General features: G+C 31.4%; 3 protein-coding genes across 5 annotated transcripts in view; 1 reads left to right on the forward strand and 2 right to left on the reverse strand.

The window, feature by feature from the left end:
- LOC136984545 (G patch domain-containing protein 2) overlaps positions 1–10,804 on the reverse strand; it is a 51,926-nt gene extending 41,122 nt beyond the window's left edge. Inside the window, exon 1 of the mRNA XM_067281579.1 lies at positions 10,664–10,804. The gene's annotated coding sequence lies outside the window, so the exon portion shown is untranslated. The remainder of the gene's footprint in view (positions 1–10,663) is intronic.
- On the reverse strand, positions 5,474–6,960 carry LOC136984537 (zinc finger BED domain-containing protein 5-like). Its single transcript, XM_067281561.1, has 2 exons — positions 6,199–6,960; positions 5,474–6,151 (listed from the first exon to the last, which is right to left on the reverse strand). Exons 1-2 carry the CDS (start codon positions 6,958–6,960, stop codon positions 5,474–5,476), a joined length of 1,440 nt encoding a protein of 479 aa, XP_067137662.1.
- Positions 10,805–10,831: 27 nt separating the features above from the next.
- Positions 10,832–14,005, forward strand: part of LOC136984542 (BTB/POZ domain-containing protein KCTD3) — a 56,188-nt gene continuing 53,014 nt past the window's right edge. For all 3 annotated transcript variants that reach the window (XM_067281571.1, XM_067281572.1, XM_067281573.1), the window contains exon 1: positions 10,832–11,078. In XM_067281571.1, coding sequence (XP_067137672.1) covers positions 11,005–11,078 — 74 coding nt within the window. In that variant the 5' untranslated portion in view covers positions 10,832–11,004. The remainder of the gene's footprint in view (positions 11,079–14,005) is intronic.

Below are 14,005 nucleotides of genomic sequence, written 5' to 3' on the forward strand. Positions count from 1 at the left end.
CATGTGATAGACCCAAAGTTAATAAGACATATGCGTTAAGCTCCAAAAAATACAGCAATGAGTTGCATAACTTTCCTGGCTATTATGAGATCTTATTTAAAAAATAACTTTTATAATTTTAATTACGATAAAACTTAATAAAATTAATTTTTAGTTTTAACTATTATAACATGGCAAAAAGCTTTATTTTGTGGGTAAATTTTTACAAAAAAGTATACCGTATTTTACAGACTATAATATGCACTTTTTTCTTCGAAAAATTGCCTCCAAAATTCAGGTGTGTCTTATAGTCCGTAAAATACGGTAAATGTTAATTGAAAGAAAACTCATCATTAAGTCTGACCCTACTGGAGATATACACAATTTTCTTTATCTTTCCACCCCCTCAACCTTTAACCACCAAAATTTAATAGCATCAATGCCCTTTATATACAAGTCACCATGCCAAATTTCGTTATTTAATCTTTATCCCATCCTGAGATATTAAGTGAAATAGATGCCAACACATACAAACAGAATTTTTTGCCATTTTTTTTGACTTTTTTGAATTCAAGAGGTCTCAAAATATGAAGATTTGCAAAAAACACAGAGTCAAATCTGACTTAATTCCAATACTTTTCCTTGTTATGTATACATAACAGCCAGGAAAAGTAAAAATGCAAAATTTGTTAGGACTGTTAAAAAAAAATGATGCCAACAATGAATTCCATTATCAATATATAATAACATGAGGTATTTTTATCAAACACACATACAACAATCTGTCATCTTATCTTTATTAAGGAAGAAGTGTGGAGCCAATTTGAAATCAACTGTCAATCATTAGTTTTGATCTGATGTCACATCAGTGAACACACCTCAACTTTATCAGTTGGGCACCAAAGAAGGCCTACTTGAGCAGTTCTGTCTCAAAATGAGTTCACAACTGCTGACAACTTCATCAACATACCTAAAATGCTCTCAAATTCACTACCTGTTTGATCAGTCACAAACATAAAGTCTGGAAATAAGCAAGGTTTTGTAAGTTACAATTATAAGAGATATTGCATCAATCTATGATATGATGAAGATACACTCTTATCAGCTGCAAATATGAAATACCTTGAACACCTGAATCTGAATAGTCAAAGAAGAAAGTGATAAGGTAGGTTTAGGCCTAAATATAAGGACAAACAAGATCACGATAACTGCAAAGAATCAACATCAATAATAAAAAATTGAAGTGGCTGAATACTACACCTTTCTGGACCCAGGACTGACTACAATGGCAACTGCATCCATGAAATCAAGAGATGGTTAGCCATCAGAAAACATGCAATGGTCAGCTTGACCAATGTCTTAAAGGATAAAGATATTAGTCTGACAACCAAATGCAGACTGAACAGGGCAACTGTCTTTCCAACAACAACATATGGCTACAAGACATGGACACTGATATTGATCAACAGACAAAGATTTGACATATTCGAGCTTTGATGCTGGAGACATATGCTGTGCATCCTGTAGACAGCAATATAATAAACCAAGTGATTCTGGAACAAATTACACCAATGTTTCTCAACCTTTTTAAGCCCAAGAACCAATAAAACATCTGAAAAAATTACATGGACCATTAAGTTTTGTAGGCCTAATATTTTTAAACCTGTATGAGTATTACCAACATTTGAGACATACTGTGCCTAATATAATACTTAATTTTTTATATAATATAATAACAATTTTTTAAAATTCCTGCCAATGCAAATCTTCAGTATTGCCAATTGACTGCAAATGCAAATCTTCAGTAGAAATGCCCAAAGCTGGCCACTGAACAGGGCCAAAAACATTTACACTTTGGATTTTGCAACATCAGGTGGCTGCTGGAAATGTATGAAAGATACTTTAGATTGGTATTATAATAATGCCAGCTTTATGTATAGTCTGTGTTTATTATTAGCTTTTTGTAAGTCACTTAAGAAGATCATCGTGCCTAGAATAATTAGTGAAAACAGGAAGACGTCAACCAAGAACTTGCTGGATTGACACCATGCAGAACAACACTGGAATGAATATTTTTGAATTAAGTTAAGCAAGAATGAGAAATTGGAATACAATTGCTAATACTTAGAATAGCCAAGTTGTCCTTGACTGAATGGATAAGACAGATAGATAGGTTGCATTGATAAAAAGTGTAAATGTCTATTGAAAAGTATCAACTGTAATTTTAAATATTGTCCTAACACCTCCTGTAAAAATAATTGAGGTTGGCCATTGTTCTTGATTATTTTACTTATTTAGTCATATATCATGAACAACTCTGCTACTACAGAATAAACAGGAAACAATCATGATACAAATCATGATCATTTTTTAATATTCTGCTAATAAGAGTTACAATATGTTCTGGCATTCAAGCTCTTTATAAGCAGTCAGGATACAAAATTTCTTACCATAGCTGTTCTGTAAACTCACAGTATATTCTGGTTGTTTTTTCCACTCATTGAACATTTTCAATCTTTGATCTTAACATATACATTTCTCTTTAATAAACTGTTTGCAGTTAAAAAGTTTTTAATAGATATTAGTTAAAGCTTTAAATCATTTCTCAATATAACCATATTTTTGTGCCAAACAGTTAAAATGTAATTAATCTACATCCGTTATGCTATGACAATATTAACTTTTTTAATAAATCTATCAAAGTAAAACCATGCTAACTTGTTATAAAAACTGATAACAAATTAGCATAATCATGTTATTTACTGAGATTGTGTGTTTAATCGAATATACTGTATTTACTCGCTTATAAGACGATCTCGCATATAGGACAAGGTGCGACTTTAAAGATCAAAATAAAGAAAATTAGATTTATTAATACAATTCTAGTTTTATTTTATTTAATCACAAATAAAATATCAAATGCATGTAAATGTACACATTGACCTGCAGAAATTACTGGGATTTTAAACTTTAAGGAAAAATCTTGTAATATCAACAACATAATTTCTTCATGTAAGGCTGGACTGGACAATCGAAGACCTTTTATGCCAATTATTAACAGTCAAATCCACTCTTGGTCAATTACACTTACGAGTTTCTCCAAATTCTGATTTCCAAATAATCATCTGTTTTCACATGGGAATGGATTAAAACTTATATCGGGCTTTCGTATGATTTTGAAATTCAATTCAAAAGCTTTGCTTTTCCTATTGCTATTCATCTTTACTCCTGACAATACACAAGAAGGATTCAAATGACCCAGATAAAATACTTTTGCTTTTAAACACCAGAGGGTGAGCATCCGGTAAAAAATTATATGGTTTACAAATATTATTGCAAAAATGCAAAGAATCCTTTGCACATGCATATAGAACAACCTAGGTTTTTGAAGCAGTGAAAAATTAATAAAAACCTTGTCTTATATGCAAATAAATATGGTATGTGCATGAGGCATTTTGAGTTTATGCTATTCTTTAATCCCAAAAATAAACTGCATCTGGCTATAATTGCTCCTGGCATGAAAAGGATTATTAAACCATCGAATCAAGACGGAAAAATTTTTAAAAATAGATAACATACTACAGTTAGACTCTCAAAAAACTGCAAAGCTATAAATAATGGTAATAAACTACAATATGCCGAATAAAAAAGTGGTTTATGGATTAGTAATTGTTGCCACAAGAACATAGGAACAGAAATATAGTTTTACTCAATTGGTCATCTCATGATGAGAATTATTAGTTGTTACAATATTTAACTGAAACAATATACCATTTTGTACTACCAACTGTTACTGATATAAACCAGAATCAAAACATTATAGTTCTCCCATTGCCAAAATTCTTCTCTTTTTTTTTTTTAGCATAGAAATTGTAGTCATTGTTCTTTTCAAATCCTGTCATTTGCAAAAACAAACCAGAAAAACTGGTTAAAAAGTGCAAATCTTTTTTTTTCCTCTATTAGAAAAAAATTACTGCAAATACACTGTATGGTCTTATTTACATATAAATTGCATTTCAGCAGGTACTACATAAAACAAAATATCGCATAAATTTGTGCTCCACCTTACGTAGTCCCAAGTGAATGTCTAGACACTTATGCAATTACTTACAGTTAACAGAAAAATATTAAAATATGTTTAAAATATTTTACTTATATTTATACTACATATACTGAATTTCATAATAAAACTTGTCAGCATGTGCAATAGCCAGAATTATCCGTGCGCATCAAAGAATTAACTTAATCATTAAAAAAAAATCCATTTACAGAAATTCCACATAAACAAGACTACTGTACTTACACTCTTTATACTACAGAATTATATAACAGTAGGACCCCCATCATATATGTGATAAAATCACATATATGATTCATCACATGTAATTTTAGTTTTATGCTGTTGGCAATTAAAAAGGAAAGAAAAATATATAAAATAATTCTTAATTGCATGCTAAATCCATGCTGTTTTTTTTTTGTTAAGGTACATGTAGTCTTACAGTATTTCTACTGTACAAAACTATTGCCTTATTTATATTTTTTTTTAAAATATGTGATAGGTATGTTAGTTTAGGAACTATTTAATATTTGTTATTCTATGTGATATGCAAAAGTTCTGGAATGTATTGGTCACATATGGTGGGACTCTACTGTACAAAACCATGCATTCAACCTTATATTGAATCTTCAAAAATAAGTGATGATAACATTACATGATTCTTATATCCTCTATCCTTCTATAAGAATTGAACCATATAAGTACAATTTATTTATATGATAAATGATACACATCTTATGCTTTTAGTTAATATAACTGATTAAATATACATCTTATTTTTATTTTAATAATTAAAATTATTTCATAACAGCAAGCTTTTCCTATACGTAATTTTTATTTCCAGCCTTCTTTGTCAGCTATTAATATATTTAAAATAGTCTTTGTCAGCTATTAATAATTTAAAATAGTATATGTGAAGGTAATACTTTACCTCAAGAATTATATGGATATTAAAAATTTATTCTCAACTTAGTGTCAGAATAAAAAAAAAAGGAGGTATGTTAGGCTAAAGCAGTGTTTCGCAACCTTTTTCTACTCGTGGCACACCTATGACTCGACAAGACTCAACACGGCACACCAAAATGTTATTCCCCTTAAAAACGTATATATTATACTATTAATAGAATTATGTTATGCCACTAACCTATTATTATTATTATTATACAGATGTTGCGTTAACCAATTCGTGCGTTATTAAAATTTAGGAACTTTAATTCACTGTAGAGTGTATAGTGTAGAAAATACACTTTTCTACTACTATTAAAATAAATAATTCTACTCATACCTTTTCAATGTGATATTTGCACCTGCTTAGCTGCACACAGACAGCTGATCCGTGGTGGAATCATTGACAATGCTACTCTTATTTCTTCATCGACGAATCTGAGTCTCTCCCTCTTTGATGTTTTAATTTCAGTCAACGTCGAGAAGCCCAGTTCACACAAAATACGTAGTTGAAAATGGCAATAACATATTAACTGCCATCTCGGATATAGCCGGGTATTCACTTTTTATTGTCAACCAAAATGTATCCAAAGGCACTTCGAGGAGTTTTAATTTCAATGTTCTGTCTGCTTTTAATTCCACGAGTTCCTCTTGTAAATGAATAGGTAGAGACTCTGAAATCGCAACGAATGGGTTACGAACCCAGTCAATATCTTCAACACTGTCTCCAAAATACTTCTTGAACCTCTGCTGCAGGATTTGTAAATGTTCTTTAATTAGATCCATCATCATTTTATTACCGGAAGCAAGTGACCATACAGTCGAGAACATTTCAAACGAACCATTTTCAATTCTCTGTATCCACAAATTTAGCTTATTCACAAATCCTTGAATCTTATCCATACTAGTAAGAATATTTTCGTTCCTACCTTGCATTTTTCTGTTCAGCTCATTCAATTGTACGAAAATATCAGAAAGATAGGCCAACTTACATACCCATTCATCATCTGCAAATAAATTCGCGTACCCGTGCCCCTCGACAGTCAAAAATACACGTACCTCGTCTTTAAGTTCCAATATTCGCGTTAACACTTTTCTCTCTTGATAACCACCGTACTTCTGTATGTAGCAGGAGTGTGGTGTGTTCTGATTCCATTTCCTGACACAAAACTGAAAATAAGACGTGAATTTAGGGGTTGCGATTTGACAAGGTTTACGACTTTTACTACTTCATCCAGCACAGCTTTCAGAGAAGTTGGCAAAGATTTAGCAACAATGGCTTTGCGGTGAATAAGACAATGATCGAATCGTATGTTAGGATTAATTTCACGTACTTGAGCTACAAATCCTTTCACTCGGCCTGTCATAGCTGCGGCTCCGTCTGTACAAACACTAACACAGTCCTTCCATTTTAATTCATTTTGGAGCACATATTCGTTAGTTACACGAAATATTTCTTCACCGGTGGCTCGCTCGGGAAGTTGTTTGCAAAAAAAGAAATTAGTTGCAATTACATTACCATCGATGTACCGAATATAAGCAAGAAGTTGTGCGTGGCCGCTAATATCGGTGGACTCGTCGATCTGAAGTGAGAACTTTTGACTGCTGTTGATTTTCTCCTTCATAATGTCTTCAATGTCACTGGACATCTCAATAACTCGGCAACTGATCGTGTCATCAGAAAGAGGAATTTTTGATATTTCACTAGCAGCTTCTGAACCCAGGACTATTTTCACCATCTCTTTACAAGCAGGCATTAATAACGTTTCAGCTATTGTATGTGGTTTTTTGGCCTTTACGATAAGTTCGGCTACCTTATAGCTAGCTTCCTGTACTTTGTCCGAAACACATACTGTTGTAGTCATGAATGCTGCTTGTTTTCGGTTTTGTTCCAACAACCGACGAAAATAATTGACATCTTCGTTTAACAGAGAAGAATGTTTTGTTGACAAATGTCGTTTCAATTTACTGGGCACCATAGCAGCATTAGTAAGTTTTCACCACAAACAATACACTCGGGAATTGGGCACGTTTTATCACCACACCAAAAAAACCGCAAGATAAATAATTATCACTATACTGCCAGCGCACTAATTTTTGTTTCTTTTTTGCGGACTCAATGCTATCACTACTACTACTCGTCGAAGGAACACTCCGTACAAGGAATTTGTCCATCTTAGAAAAAATTAAATAGTCTAATAATAATAGAAAAAAATAAGACTGACTAGCAATCGCAATTTTTGGACTACTACAGAGCACAGCTAAGATAGAACTGAAATATTTGCAAGATGCGGGACCTATATTCTCTGAAGGAAAGTCTAACAATGGGTTGGTGAATCAGTATAGGAATGTAATAAAGTTGAGAAAGCACTAACAAACAGGGACAAGTACCAAAATAAAGTAATAAAGGACAGGGCTAATCCCAGCACTTTTGGAAGAAGCACGTACACAAAACAATTGGCAAGGATAACAAAACACCTGTGAGCAAACTTATTTTATATTTAATTTCTTAGAATACATAAAAATGCATGGCTTGTAATAAAGAATAAACAAACATCATCATATTTCACCAGTGCTGCGTACAGTGGTGATATACGAAATATTTAACAAGGGGTTCGCTAGCAGAAAATTTTTCCCTGACAATCACCGACAAACGAAATGGAAGTTTTGGCTAGAAATACAATACCTTTTCTTGCAACCATATATCTAACAATCAGTGGCGTATTTAGAACGTAACGGGCCATGGGAGAAGGCCAGGTAACAATAGTATTTTAGAGCTGTCGACCTTTTTTTTTTTTCAAGGCAGAGAAATTCTTTACCGCAATATGGCACTTCTAAAAATAGGCACATGTCATCATCTCTCGAGATGCATTATACTTTTTCTTTCGCTGTCCATAGCCCGACACGTGTTCCACAGCCATCTTGTATTGTTTCGCGCGCATGGCATTCTGGGATCTCTCTTATGACTGAATCTACTTTCAAGAACACTCTTGAATCGATTGCGATTAAACCTCGATTGAAACGGTCGAGAGAGATCGCATCAAGACATACTCCCTGACCTTGCTCACAATCTAGATTGAAATGCTCGGTGCAGACGGGGTATAAGGCCTTAGTTTAGTAGTATTACAGAGTATAATACGCATATTTTAATATATTTTTAAAAAAAAAACAAACCCACTGAGAAATGTTCCGTGTGTTTAACAAGGTTTGGGAAACTGAAAATTTTAACAACGGGTTCGCCCGAACCCGTTTGGAAAACTTTAACAACGGGTTCGGGCGAACTCGCTCAGAAAACTGAAAATTTAAACAACGGGTTCGGCCGAACCTGTGCGAACCCGCCGAATATCACCACTGGCTGCGTCAGAGAATGAAATACAAGCATAAGAAACACAGCAACTGTGATAAAAATATATAAATAAAACTTGACAATTAATAGAATATGTAAAAGTTCACGTCACACCTTTCACTTTGTGACAGCACACCGGTTGCGAAACACTGGGCTAAAGAAACATGTAAAATTTTAGAATTTTTTACATTTTTGAATAATTCCACAGTGAAGTGAAATAAAGCCAAATTATTAGAAAATTCAGAAATATTAAATATATTAATTTTATGATGGCATTCCAAATATACTGTGCATCTTCATTGTATTATGCACATTAATTAGCTAATAATCAAAATGTAGATTTTCATTTTCAAAGCATGAAAATAGTTGTTTGGCAGGTGGAAATTTTTAATGTAAGTGTTAAGCCCAAATTATTTTTCAAATCTATAGTATAATGTTAGAAAATGATTTTCAATTTTTTTGTCCTTTTATCTAATTTAAAAATGCTACCTTTGTTGTTATTTTATGTTGTGTCATATATTTGTAATCTGAAGAAGTGACTATTGACAGCTAAAAATGTTTTTGTTTGGTTGATGTATAAAGAATTTTGATCTCCCAATCATTATCAAAACAATATCTTGTTTCAATTATAAAAAAAGTTACTGATACTGAAGTAAAAAATATATTTTACTATAATATTAAAACTCAATATATGCAAAAGATTTAAAAGTTCTGCAACTAAAATACAAAAAATTTCAACACTAAAACAGGAGTTATAACAAAAATGTCTAAATTTCCTCCAAAAAAAAAAAAAATTTTTAAATTAAATTCAATTTTTGATTTAAAAAGAAATCCTATACGAATTATGAAAATATATAAGTAACAAAGGTAAATCAACACACTAAAAACCTTTTTGTATCCCAGTATGAATAGCTTTAGATAAAAACTAACGTTTTCGACCAAAACTTGGTCTTCGTCAGGCTATTGACCAGCAATTAAGTAAAATTTCTAATAGCAATTAACAGAATTATGAAATAACTTCTTTAGTTTTTAAAATTACAGCAAATTAAGCTATCTTTAAACAAAATTTTATTTAAAATATAAGCATTCTTGAATTTTTATAGGAATATTTTTTTAAAATATAAAAATATTTAAGAAGTGAAACTAAGCTATATTTATATTAATAACCTACAAACTTTTAATATAAATTATAGTTATTTATATTAAAAGTTTGTAGGTTATTAATATAAATATAGCTTAGTTTCACTTCTTAAATATTTTTATATTTTAAAAAAATATTCCTATAAAAATTCAAGAATGCTTATATTTTAAATAAAACTTTCCTCCTTTAACTATAAAAGGAGGAAAGTTTCTTTCCATACTATACAATAATTAATATTTTGCAATGGATCTGTATCACATAATATAATTTAAGGTAAACGTTCACCTAGGTAGCTCCAATGGCGGCACCTCCGTTATCGGAGCGACGGTCGTTTTCACTATTTTTTTTTTTAAGCAAAATCAATGTTTTATTTTGTATTTTTTACATAAATCACACCACCCCCACAATTGTTGACCCTTGGCGTGATATTTGTGATATTCGACTCTGAAGATCAGTTTTTAACACGTATCAGTCTACCATGCTTTGCACCTAGGCACGTGCTCGGTGCTGGCTATCGCTCGCACCTAAGTGCCCGGGTGGAGGTGAGCCCCCAGACCCCCTAAAACTACATAACATCGAGCACTCCACAAACAGTCAAACGGGCTACTGTGGATAAAAACTTCCTTTCAAAAGTTAATGAATTTTATATTTAAGTAAAATAAGAATATTAAGCCATAAAAGATGTTTTGAGTGTTATATCTTTCAATGCTTTAAAAATTCAAAAGGTTTTTTTTATAATGAATTTTTTTAAATGTTTAATGTATGGCTGAAGGGTATTGGATGCAGTTTTTTCAATGGCTACTCCATATTTTTATGAAGAAATTTAGTGTAAATGAATAAGAAATGTTTCCAATTCATGTATATAATTAATTATGTTTTTATTTACCTGAAAATAATGAAAAAATAATTTAAAAGCATTTAAAAAATAAAAATTTTATGTTTAATTCGAATCAAATGTCTAAATTTAAAATATTTTAATGAAAATAAAAATATATATATATTTAATCCCATAAACATCTAATAAAATTCGATACTATAATCGAACTAATTGGTTTATAAATCACGGTTTGTCTTAAGAAACGCGATTAGCTAATAATCAAAACGTAGATTTTCATCGACCAATCGTAATATTTAACACATCCTTACGTCACTGTCAGTTTCGGGTTCATCAGAATATTAGCTTTTTAAGACCTACCTGTGAAGTACAGTACAGGCAATCAAACTAAATTCACGTACATTATCTTAGTACGTTACATTCGAAGACTTCCTTAATCGATCCGAAATAACTATATATGAATAATTTTGAAATTTATAGATTCAAAAAATCGGATTATATTTGATCATCATCATCTCTTGCATAGACGCCGTCGCGACATCTCAGAAAACTGCCTAACGTGTAATCTCGCGCGAACGGACGTGACTTCCGTGGGTTGTGCGGTTGTCATGGCGACCAACTCGGTTTTGAATTTTGATTTTATTTAAAAAAAAAAATGATTTAATTGGTTGATTTTTTCCCCGTTTCCTTTTATTTGAAGCATGTCTTCGCATTTAATTCCTGCTGGAAGTAATTCTAATAGTCATATTGTTCATCTAAATGTCGGCGGTACTCGGTAAGTGATCATTATTTAGGTATTACATAGACTTAACACTACAATTTAAAATATGTATTTGTTTATACTAAAGTAAATTATTATTTATGTAATACATATATATATATAATATATATTATATAATCAACATATGTCTAATTTTTAATTCCAAATTTTATATTTATTTCATTTCATAAGGCTTATTTCATGTGTAAGTTCATATCCTTAAAATGGCTTTTGCAGTTCTAAACTATAAACATTTTGAAGCGGAAGAGCTTGAGCACATTCGGAATTAAAGAAGTTTGACTTATTCAGGCTTATTAAACTCTTACGTATATGATGCTTTTATAAACGAAAACACTGTGGGACGTGCATATTATTATCTATCCGAATGGGACGTACAGTGACTGTTGTTGAGTAATACGTGAACACTGAAATGAGGGATTTGCCACCTTCCTCCTGTATGAGGAAAAAAGTCAATGGAACGATACCTGCACGTTTGAAACTTCACCTCCAAAGATTGGTTTTCACTATGGTATACTGCCTGTCCTTCGTGTTCTATGTCAGTCAAGACAAGCAATAGCAAGCCTTGACGAGCTCTGTATGTAGACTTCTCTCAAACTGCAGTTAAATCCAACCTCAACAAAAAACCTTTAAAATGCCGCTTTTAATTAACTTGTCGAACATTTTTGGCCATTTGAATGACCTTCCTTGGGAATAAAAATCAAATGATTTTGATTTCTATAAAACAAAGTTTGTTATGTAATGATTTTGAACATTGAATTTTCATAGATGTCTATTGTCCAAGCTTGTAAAATAAAAATACAATATGTATAGGTTACTTGTACAGTACAAATATACAGTACATATAAATAATATATAAATATAAGAATAAATAGCTAAATAAAAATAAGATAAATAAATAAATAACTAAAACAGCAATACAATTTTTATTCCCAAGGAAGGTCATTTGGTCGAAAACATTCGATAAATTAATAGAAAGCTGCATTTTAAAGGTTTTTTTTTTTTGTTGAGATTGGACTCTGTATGTAGTCGTGTGTGTGGAGTGAGCACCCTGCATCTCCCTAAAACAGTGGTTCTTGACCAGTGTTCCACATAACATGGGTGTTCCGCAAACCTACCTTGAGTGTTTCATTAAAGAAAAGATTTTAATTGCAAATTTATTCGAATTGCCATATTCAGACAATTCCATGTTTCTATTCTATTCAATACACTAAAGTTAATACATTAGTTTATTGCTTCATTGTTTCTTGAGAATAGTAAACATCATTGCTCCCACATAAACAAGCTTGGAAGCGAAGGGAGCAACGATGCACACTTTAAAGCAAAGGCTCAAGGAACACAGATATACAATCAATAAGAACCTTGACAGCACTGTTCTAACAGCATATGCAAGACAACAAGATCTTAGTGTCCAATGGGATCAGGTGGCAATCATCAGAACAATATCGAATAGGCAAGCAGTAAAGCATCTTGAGAAATTAGAAATCTTTAAGGTGCACATGGGAACTGGTTGTATAAACCATAGAGATGCAGATGCATTGTCGACAGCTTGGAGATCATTTTACAATAATTAATGATAATGCTAATATCGATGTTATATCTTATATTTATTTTTTTTCACTGTATTTTGACCTCATTTAAGTTGTTTATTTATTTATCTATATTTTGTCCGCAACGGCATTTTTCCGTTAATTTCTATATTTATTTCAAATTCATTTTATGTTCGATATCTTATGTTTGATTTTTCTGTAACTGATGAAGATTGTTTAAAATGATTGAAAACGTTTTTATTGTATTAAAAAATTTTGCTGGATTTATAAAGGTGTAGTTTTTTTATGTATTCCGTTTCCAGTACATAGTTTATTATATTTTTGATCATGTTAATTCTAATTTATACATTTTTTGCACTCCCCTTTTTTATTTTTATTTTATTTATTATTATTATTATTATTATTATTGTTGTTTTTTCAATGTATTGACATATCCTATAGAATATATTTTAAATTGTAAGGTTCCATTAAGATTCCATTATTTTAAAAGAAGACCTATACCTGAAGAAGACAATTCGTAATTTGTTGAAAATACTTGTTGTATTGTTTCAAGTAATTTAACAACACCAATAGACAGTATTAAAGCTTTTGGCATCACAAAAAGCAATTTTGAGCATTTTGGATAATAAGTTTTCATTAAATTTATTATTTTTTTGTTGTTTGAGTGTCTTGTCTTGACAGATTCTATTCTGATGACAGGTAAAATATTAATTGCTTTTGCAACCAGGGACGGACTGGCCATGTGGAAAATGTGGAAAATTCCACATGGGCCGTATACAATTTGGGCCATTTTTTCTAAATATATACATAATGTACCGTTTGGTTAAGTTTAATTTTAAAAAATTCATTTATTTTTTTGTTAAGTAAGGCAAATTTTAATTTTTGTGTGTAACTAGCAGACCCGGCCACGTGTTGTGGCTCAAAATGTATCTATTATAAATGTATAACACTTTCCTCGTGGGGGGAATTTCAAAAAATCCCTTCTTAGTATACAAACACGCATCTAAAATAGTATAATAAAAGTCGAGTTCTTCACAGTAAGCCTTAATCCTGTCCCTCTTCCCTGCAAGGGAATATCGAAAAATCCCTTTTTAGTGTATATTCTGTTGATGTAACCTATTAAAATGCAATTAAAAACGCAAAAAACCGCATATAAAATAGTATAATAGAAGCAGAGTTCTCCATGGTAAGCCTTAATCCTGTCCATCTCCCCCAATAGGGGGAATTTTGACATGTATATTATATAAAAACACGTGCGTATTCGAATGCAACGTTGTGTCAAAATTTCAAAGGAATCGGTAGGAACAAACAAACATTATATTTTATTTATATAGATAGATAGAAAATGATCTGCTTTAGTCCATTCTCACAGAA

Source organism: Centruroides vittatus, unplaced genomic scaffold (assembly GCF_030686945.1).
Source record: "Centruroides vittatus isolate TY-2023 unplaced genomic scaffold, ASM3068694v2 contig_922, whole genome shotgun sequence".
Classification (NCBI taxonomy): Eukaryota; Metazoa; Arthropoda; class Arachnida; order Scorpiones; family Buthidae; genus Centruroides; species Centruroides vittatus.

Excerpts from the sequence above, each read along its gene's own strand:
- LOC136984537 (XM_067281561.1), bottom strand. The coding sequence starts at position 6,960 with ATGGTGCCCAGTAAATTGAAACGACATTTGTCAACAAAACATTCTTCT. Across the intron at positions 6,152-6,198 it reads TGGATGAAGTAGTAAAAGTC|TTTTGTGTCAGGAAATGGAA; the intron begins GTAAACCTTGTC and ends TCTTATTTTCAG.